This window comes from Daphnia magna, linkage group LG1 (assembly GCF_020631705.1).
Source record: "Daphnia magna isolate NIES linkage group LG1, ASM2063170v1.1, whole genome shotgun sequence".
NCBI lineage: Eukaryota > Metazoa > Arthropoda > Branchiopoda > Diplostraca > Daphniidae > Daphnia > Daphnia magna.
Genome location: NC_059182.1, coordinates 1,810,584 through 1,819,113, shown reverse-complemented (window position 1 = coordinate 1,819,113; position 8,530 = coordinate 1,810,584). Strand labels below are relative to the sequence as shown.

The 8,530-nt window shown below is 39.5% G+C and overlaps 1 protein-coding gene and 1 long non-coding RNA gene across 2 annotated transcripts; one reads left to right on the top strand and one right to left on the bottom strand.

Moving 5' to 3' along the window:
- Positions 1–330: 330 nt before the first annotated feature.
- On the top strand, positions 331–5,777 carry LOC116936548. Its single transcript, XR_006651991.1, has 9 exons — positions 331–1,887; positions 2,007–2,346; positions 2,424–2,585; positions 2,659–2,916; positions 3,055–3,260; positions 3,327–3,438; positions 4,046–4,299; positions 4,372–4,513; positions 4,610–5,777. It is a non-coding gene; the product is annotated as an uncharacterized LOC116936548 (long non-coding RNA).
- Positions 2,606–5,871, bottom strand: LOC116936516 (neprilysin-1). The gene is made up of 15 exons (XM_032943669.2): positions 5,625–5,871; positions 5,392–5,556; positions 5,249–5,332; positions 4,779–5,182; positions 4,602–4,715; positions 4,390–4,531; positions 4,190–4,307; positions 4,035–4,131; positions 3,804–3,980; positions 3,640–3,746; positions 3,509–3,567; positions 3,383–3,434; positions 3,245–3,312; positions 3,059–3,186; positions 2,606–2,988 (listed from the first exon to the last, which is right to left on the bottom strand). The coding sequence occupies exons 1-15, from the start codon at positions 5,869–5,871 to the stop codon at positions 2,650–2,652; spliced, it is 2,301 nt and encodes a 766-aa protein (XP_032799560.2). The 3' UTR covers positions 2,606–2,649.
- Between the last annotated feature and the right edge of the window lie 2,659 nt (positions 5,872–8,530).

The following is an 8,530-nucleotide window of genomic DNA, read 5'->3' as shown; positions in this document are numbered from 1 at the left end:
GCAGAACTAAGCGTAAACACACACACATAACGGAAGTTGTGCCGTAACGGAAAGCGCGTCAGGCAGTTTTCTCCCTCCTCGTTTTTTTTTTAATGAAAAAAGAAAAAAAATCTCCCGCGGGAAAAATGCGTGACGTCACGAAACCAAAAAGAGTCGAACAGGAAAATTATTATTTATTTTTATTTTTTATTTTTTATTTTTTAGGTGGTAGAGAAAAACCGGACGACGACGCAATTCGAACTTGTATACACACGCAAAGAGCATCGACACACACGCACACACATTTGGGGAGTGGCTATAAATAGGAGTTCCAGGATCGCCGTCACGTCTTTTTATTTTATTTTTTTTTCACGTTCGCTTCGAGAACTCATTTTAAAGTGTGTCTTTGGGGAAATTGATTAGGTGATGAACGTGAAAAAAAAAATTATTTTCACCTACTCCGGCCGGGGTAGGTGGAGTGAAAAACAAAATGGGAGGAATATTTTTTTTTTGTATGTCCGTTCTTTTTTTTTTTTTTTAGAGGAGGGGGTAGTCTGGGCGGATGAACGAGCCCCACGGCTAATCGATACGGATATGTCGAGAAAAAAAGAAAGAAACAGAAACGGTTGGCCCCATGTATGGAACATTTCGGTTGGCGTGTACGAACTATTTGATCCATCGCCGCAGAAAAAAAAAAAAAGTAGGAACACAACGAGTTCAAAAGAATAATAAAAGAAAAAAAAAATTGTGTGCCGGAATCATATATGCGCATTCTGTAAGGATTTTTTTTTTTCAAAGTCTCATATGTGCGCAGTGTGTGTGGAATTTTACCGACTCCGGAGCTCTTTGACTTTGTCTTTGATCTCTTTTCTAACTCTCTCTCTCTCTCCCCCCCTCCTCTGCATCTATTTCTCTTTGACGTCGTTTACAGTCCCTCCCACCCCCCTTTTTTTTTTCTGTCCTCCTTCTCTTGTCAATGTGATTACTTGTGATTGTCGGCCATTGAAAGATATATCCCTTTCCATGTTTTGTGTGCGCGCCGTTGATGAAAAGGAGAGAGAACCGTCCGCGTATTACGGTAGCAGTGAAAAGGTTTTCGGGACCGTGGTGGTGGGTGGGACGATGCGGAACCGATTCATAGAGGGCACGACTTCTATCGATCCGTAAAAGAGGACAGCAGCCTACACGCAGACATGAGGGGGAAAAAAAGGAGGGAAGTTGTCTGAGAAGATCGGCAATTCAACGTGCATGATTATTGATCATATCGCGAACGCACACGCAGTCGATTGTTGGATCTCTTGATGACCCCGCTTTTTAACGTTGGCTTTTTAATGTCAAAACGCACAAAAGACATAATTTTTACACGTGGCAAAGACGCGCATACCAACGCAACTACATTACGGTAGTTACATGAATATTGTGGGTCAATTTTAGTTGTTGGAATAGATATTATCGTTTGATTTGACCAATAACAATGAGTCGTAATAGGAGACGTCGGATCAATGTTGCAAAAGGTTAAGCTTTCTACCTTGAGGCTATGCTATTATATTTCCTTTCTTTTTTCCTTTTTTTTTTCACAAAATAATAATATTAAGGTCGTAAATAGCTTTCGCTTTTTTCTTGTACATCATTTCACAAGCTAGACAAAAAAAACGAGTCGAGAGATCAGGATATTATTATTTATCTGGCAACCAGCTGTCACTAGCAGACGACTTGGTTTGACGTGAAAAGAGGCGAGTTGTCAAAACAACGGAAGGTTTTCTGTGTTCCTCTTCGCTTATGCGAAGGTAATCAAGTGGAAATAGGAATTATACCCTAGGCGAAATCAAATCGATCCGTTGTGTAGTTTTTTCTTTCTTCTTTCTTCTTTGTCACTAGAACTTGAATACCTGTTTTCCGGCAACGCAGGTAAGCCATTCTTTTACTCGTTTAATTAATCCTAGCCGAGGTATAACTAAATAGTTCGTTACTGTTACCCTGCATTTCATCGTCATTGTGAAAATTTCTTTTTCGTCCGTATAAAACAGGTACTTGCGTGTCTATTTTTGGGAAAGTGAATTTGGAAACGGCTGTCCCGTTGGAACGTGGGCATATTGTTAGAAACACTTTTCGTGGTTTGGAAAAACAATAAAAAGCCAACAGATGCTGGTCGCCTCTTTAGTTGTGTGAACTAATAGGATAACCAATAGGCCAATATTCACCGTGAAGTCCATTTGAAGCCTTGAAAATGAGGCCAGTTAAGTTTTGTAGTTTTGGTTGCCGATTTCATTTACTTTGGTGAATGTGAGGTGATTCAAAAATACTGCATGCATCCATCAATTATGGCATTTAGCTTGCTTTATGAATCATGCAATGCTGTAATTCCAGGTGAAGAGTTGACGACATTGATTGATTGCCAACCAAATTTCCAAAATTCCTAACCCAGTTTTTGTTTCTATTTACAGCTTTAGTGGAAGATAATTTGGATGTCATGGTCTTCTTCCAGCTCATGACATCTTTTAATTGACATTTTCTTTCTTTTTGAATGTGAATAAGCATCTGAGATGTAGGCCAAACACTGACATGAATTTCTTAATTGGCTGACGTAGAAACAAAAAAAATGAAAGGTATACGGTGGCATGATCAGTAAGGCTTTCAATGTTAATTTATTTAATTTTACAATATAATGTTCTACCATAGAACGCATTTATTTAACCGATTCATCGGCGTGTCTGGACCACACTCGAATGCCCTGACAAAGTCTTCGTTATTGGACAAAGTTCCTATGACGCGATAGCGATAAGGGCTGTGAGGATCCTTTTCAATAAGAGTCCTCAGCATTTGAGGAGTATTAGTTCCACATAAACTATTGGCGTAAGCCAGAAAGAAAACTTGCTCTGGCGTCAAGTTTTCGAATTTGGTCGTTTCAGCCCGGCCATTGGCTGCTACGTAGTAACGGTAAGCTCTAAAGGCTTCCCTCACTCCGCCATTATCCGCAATGTTCTCGCCCTGGGTATTGACCCCGTTCAACTTTAAATGTCAATGAATGGGAATTAAATTGCTATTTTTCAAATGAAATTTTTAAATCGTATTTAGCAACTTTTGAGCCGTTCAAGACGGTGAAGTTGGAGTATTCGTTAATAAAGCACGTGGCCCGTTCTTGATACAGTTCCAGTGTTTTCTGCGACCACCACTGAGCCGTGTTGCCGTACTTGTCACTCTGTCGACCTACGCGAGTCTTTGCCAGTCAGTTGATCGATGAAAAGCGTTGGAATTAATGGTTTACCTTCGTCGTCGAAGCCGTGAGTTATTTCGTGACCGATCATGCTACCCATAGCGCCGTAATTAATTGCCCTGTTTTATTTTAGGATAATTAAATTTTGTGGGTGTGTCTGGAGACAAGCGTTGATCAGATCGTACTTACGCCGAACGCCCTTTGCCGAAAAACGGGGGCTGTAGAATGGCAGCCGGAAAAGCTGGGTAAAATTATTTCTAAATTATTTCAATTTCGTTTTTGACAAATAATCAAATTCACGGTAAAAAAAATTACTAATTGAATTGGTGGTGCCAGAGTAGAAAGCGTTGACAATAGTTGGTTTCTCGTTCCATCTGCGATTTGAATTTTTTTTTTAAGGTTATTATTTTAAACCATCAATTGGAACAAAATGTTCAAATCAATACTCGGTGCGATCAGTTTTCTCACGGAGATTGGCCAAATTGTTTCGATTAAGAAAAGAGTGCACTTGTTGAATATTATAGAAATTGGAACCCGTCGAAGTTGTAATAATCTGTCCGAAAAATGTTGAATTTTAGCCCACCGCAAAGCGTATGGTAAATTCACTTACCCCGTCGTAGTAATTCTCCAAGGCAGTTTTGTTCTTTAACCATGTGGGGTAGGCAACCAATTCAATCATGGCGTCTACTTTTTCTTTTGCAATTGTTTTAGTTGTCGAATCCATCCAAGAAGCTTCGCTTAGCAGAGATTTAAACGATTTTTTCAAATTGACAATCATCTCTTTAATCTGTACGATTTAATCGTTTTTAAATGTTCACATTTAAACAAGAATGTAAATTACCTCTTCAACAGATTGATCGTCAAACACTCTTTGCACGTAAACTGAACCCAATGCCATTCCCATGAGCTCGTTGACGACATCGACGCATTGGTGTGACCTGGCCATTGACGGAAATATATTACGTAATTAACGTTAACAAGGTGGTTTACACGAACCTCGAAATGGGTTTTGAAATGCCCTCACTCACTTTAGCAAATTCAAATTGCAAATCAGCCATGCGCTGGTTAGTGAACATGGCCAGAGCATCCACAATGCGCCAATGGATGTAATTTGCTAATTTTTCAAAAATTACAGCCATTTTGAAATGTTGAATTATTTTTTATTTTTCTAAATCTAGGAATTAAAATGAGTTTACCTAACACTCGAGGCGGTGTTTTATTCAACAGTTGAACGAGCTGTTTTAAATAATCCAGCTCGACTATAACAAGTCGTTCAGTTTTCGGGATAGCGATATCAGCTGAAGAATAAATTGCGTTGAGGTAATCTAGCCAATTAATCTTCAAACAAACAAACAAACAATTAAAATGCATTTCTTGAAAATTCCTGACGTTAATTGAGATTGCACACTTTATTAGGAGAATTATTTATGGACAGGCTGTCAGTCCAATTTTGAAGTTCCATCAACGTCATTGGATTGTACATTCGGCTGCTATTGCGACGATCTCCATCTGAAACGGTGATCTGTTTAGAATCGACAATGAATTAGGAAACGCTGAATAACTACGCGAGTGTCTTCTAGAATACCGTCGCCAACTGTGACTCGAATTTCAAAACAGCGTCGACTTGGCTCTCGATTTCGACGTCGGTGACGTTACTCCGCTGCCAATCTCGAATCGCTTTGGCAGATTGGACTATTATTTTCTTGTAGGCCGTCGCTATTGTTGGATTGCCCGTCATATTGACGAGAACTGAACGAGGCAAATAAAGCGAATCTTGGTCGATGTAGATCAAACTCGCATTCGTGTTATCGGTGTCCAACTCGTTGAAGATGCTGATTATGATGGGCAAATTGAAAGTGGTGAGAGCTGACGCTGTCGTTTTTGTCCAGTTAAATGAAGAATCTTTCCAATGATCTAACGTCATCGGCCAGCCACCAAACCCGTCCAAGTAATTAGTTAAAGGTGTTAATCCCAAACTCTCGGTCGTATCTAAATTTGCGTTACATTTTTACATCTGACTGTTGTGTATTCAAATTTCGTTTAATAATTTTTTACCGTTGTCCATGCAGTCGCTGTACATTTGACGGGCAAGTCTCACAGGAAGCGGATCGACCAGAGAATTTTTCTCTTTCAAAATATCTGCATTTCTTCAAATTCAGTATGAAATTGTTAAGTTATTTTGGATGACTTTTTCCCACCTGTCAAGTCCTGAGTCAGTTTTTGATTCAAAATGTCGAATTGCGACCAGCCCGATTTCGATGTTGGGATCGAATTCTTTTTGATCCATCCGCCGCACGCGTATTGGAAAAAATCTTGGCACGGATCGGCCGTCGCATCCATAGCTTCTGCCAGTTCGATTGCCGCTATTTGAATTATTTAAATGGATTTTAAAATCCCTGCTTGAAAAGAAAAAAGAAAACTTTAATTTTACCTGTTGTGTCAACGTCCGAAGAGACAGGTAAACCGTGACTCAATCGGAGGATGGAAAACACGACAGCAAAGTACAAAAACTCGAATCTGGAACACAAAAATAGAAATGAGACGTTGCTGCTAAATATCCTCAGCCAATACACGGTAAGGATGATGTACTTGTCTGCCATTTTTTGATACGGATATGCACAGCGGTCGAGTGTCTGGACGACTACTAACGCGCGTAGTTTTAAGAGAAAGCAGTCCATGCCTTTTTATAAGCCACAAAATTGAACTGTTGACAATAATCGGCCGCGTCAAGAGGATACACAATAACTATGGAAAAAACCATGACAATGATCTAAGCAGCCGTTCATTTCCAATTCCACCTGCGCGTTGAATTGATGAAGAACATCCGCTGAAAACCGGATGATGTGACAATCGTAGAATATTTTTCATGTATATTATTCGCCCCGTAATTCAATGATCAACAGCCGACCGGTATAGAATGCATGTCATGTTCTAGTCAATAAGAAGACGATGTCCCTCACTGTCACCGGCGCGCTGCTCATCATTTTTTCCAATCACGAAATTCAAGGCCGATTAGATCATCTGTTTGATTTCACGACATTGAATAGACAGACATTTATTGCTCAATAATTTGTTTACTTTTTTTCCTAATTCCAGTTTGTTAATTTAGTATGTTAATAGCAGCAATTTGTGCACCACACAAGAAACGATTTGCTTCTTTTAAACAAACACCTTTTTAATGAGCTTAGGCAAAACAAACCGGTCCTCTTTAGATCTTCGTAGCGAAACAGGAGCCACCGTTAGTTCTTCTTGGCGGCACCCGCAACTAGTTTAATTGCTTACAACTCACGACGTAATAAGGTCATTAGAATGCGTATATAGTTCAAAAGAACCCACCTATGGTTGCTAATTGTTAACAGAATCTTTTTAAAAAATTTCAAACGAAAGAGCTGGGGTCGCTTTTTGTTTCATTTCAGCCAACAATTTGAAGAAGGAAAGGATAACACGACAATCATCATGAGGATTCGTTTACCCATGACCGACTTCGATGACAGACTGATTTCCTTCTTAGGTGAATAATGTAGCATCCTTACATCCCGAAACGTGAATCGTGAACTTTCAGTTGTATAGTCGTGACTTGCGCACTTTCTACGGTTCGTCCAGGATTTTCTGTACATCAAAAATCATACACGACGAACACGCTGACATTTCGATATGCAAATTTATGGCTTTTTCCCGTCGTGTTGAAGGGTTTGTGCATTTTTTTAACGGTCAATAAAGAACGAGAACTGGGATGCTCTTCATTCAATTTGAATTTCTTTAATGGCAATTAAAATATCAGGGGCATTGCGAAACCGAGTAACGGGACAAGTTGAATTCACAGCCACGCCATTCCAGTTTTAAGGCCACGTGATTGTGTCTGCTCAAAAGACTCACCTTCATCTGCACGTTTGCACGATAACGCTTCGGTGGTGCGTGATTAGTGAGATCTTTCAAGGTGATTTCTACAAATCGTCTATACTTACCTTCACCTAGTCACTCGTTGCCTAAGGCCAATTACTCAAAAGCCCATCCATTCATTTCAAACGTTAGTTTTCTACTAACTATTTTGTTCAGTAGGAACCATTGTCATTACTGATGAGCGTTTAGAATCAATACGTCAATACATCAAGTCCAGATTGAACGTGGAATGAAGAAAAATATTCAATTGCGTTTTGAGATCAGAACGGTACCGATGATCCGGTTTTGAACGGAGCGATTGAATTGATTTCCTAACCTATACCCATTACCCAACTAGACATGACAAGATAACGAAATCAGTTTTTTGTTGTGGAAGAAAGGACCACGGACAATTTACCTGGTGTTGAGACTGGCTGCCAATAACAAGTAGATGTTGCCTATAACGTTGATTAGAGTTATTTCAGTTAAGACATGGTCAAAAACAATTAACAACAAATTTGATTGACAATTTCATAATGGTGTTTAGAAGCAATTATGAAAACGGTTGGAATTGCAACTAGCCAAGACCTTCCTACCTGTATACTACCGTTTTCGAATCAATTTCAGATGTTCATGGATTTAAAAAGATATTTTGTAAAATGAACTTTAATCTTTTAGTAATATTCAACTCAATTTCACAAATATTTCTTGTAAAAAATAGTTACTTGTTGTTATATCGTCGAATAACATTTACCGTCATTTACTATCAATTTCTATCAGCTGTGGAACGGTATAAAAGACTTGTGTGCACACCTACCTAGTGGTTTGGAGTGTAGCGTGATTATCACGGGTGATAATCACGCAGGGTGACTATCGAGTGATCGAGGCGACACCTCGAGAACAAGGCGAAAGTAAAGTCGATGACTTTAAGAATCCCCGGAGCCCATATCAACAAATTAATGGGGATCCTCCTAGGGCCTTTCAAGCCGGCTTAAATGGCATGTACGATTAAGCAACACTCGCATGATAGTAGTGGTAGCAGCCGGTACCACACCAGCCCCCTCCAAACCTTTTTGGATGACGTCTTTATATTAATTTATTTACTTTTCGGGGGAATTCCCAAACAAAGTTGCGACACTGTTCACGCCAAAATGGATTCCTTCAAGCAGTTAAGTTTTCTTTGCGCGTGCCTTTAAAGATTGATAAACTGACAATAGCCAGCTTTGACTCTCAAGCCGGTCTCGTTGTGACATGTCCGTTCGTGAGTGATGGGAATATCCAATTGTGTTTACATTATCTGCAGGGCGTGAGATTCGCTTCATTTTTTCCGTCGTTTACTCACAACACAATTATTATTCATCCCTTCCTCCGTATTGAAGAGAATAATCTGCATTCTGATATGGGGTGTGGGGTTAATGAAAAACTTCTTTAAAAGGTGGACGAAAATGTTTTTGTGGA

What these genes read in the sequence shown, in the direction of transcription:
- LOC116936516 (XM_032943669.2), bottom strand. Translation starts at nt 5,871, where the DNA reads ATGGACTGCTTTCTCTTAAAACTACGCGCGTTAGTAGTCGTCCAGACA. An exon ending in ATTTCAAAACCCATTTCGAG is followed by an intron (nt 4,132 to 4,189) that starts GTTCGTGTAAAC and finishes GTCAATGGCCAG; the next exon opens with GTCACACCAATGCGTCGATG. An exon ending in ACGATCAATCTGTTGAAGAG is followed by an intron (nt 3,981 to 4,034) that starts GTAATTTACATT and finishes TAAATCGTACAG; the next exon opens with ATTAAAGAGATGATTGTCAA.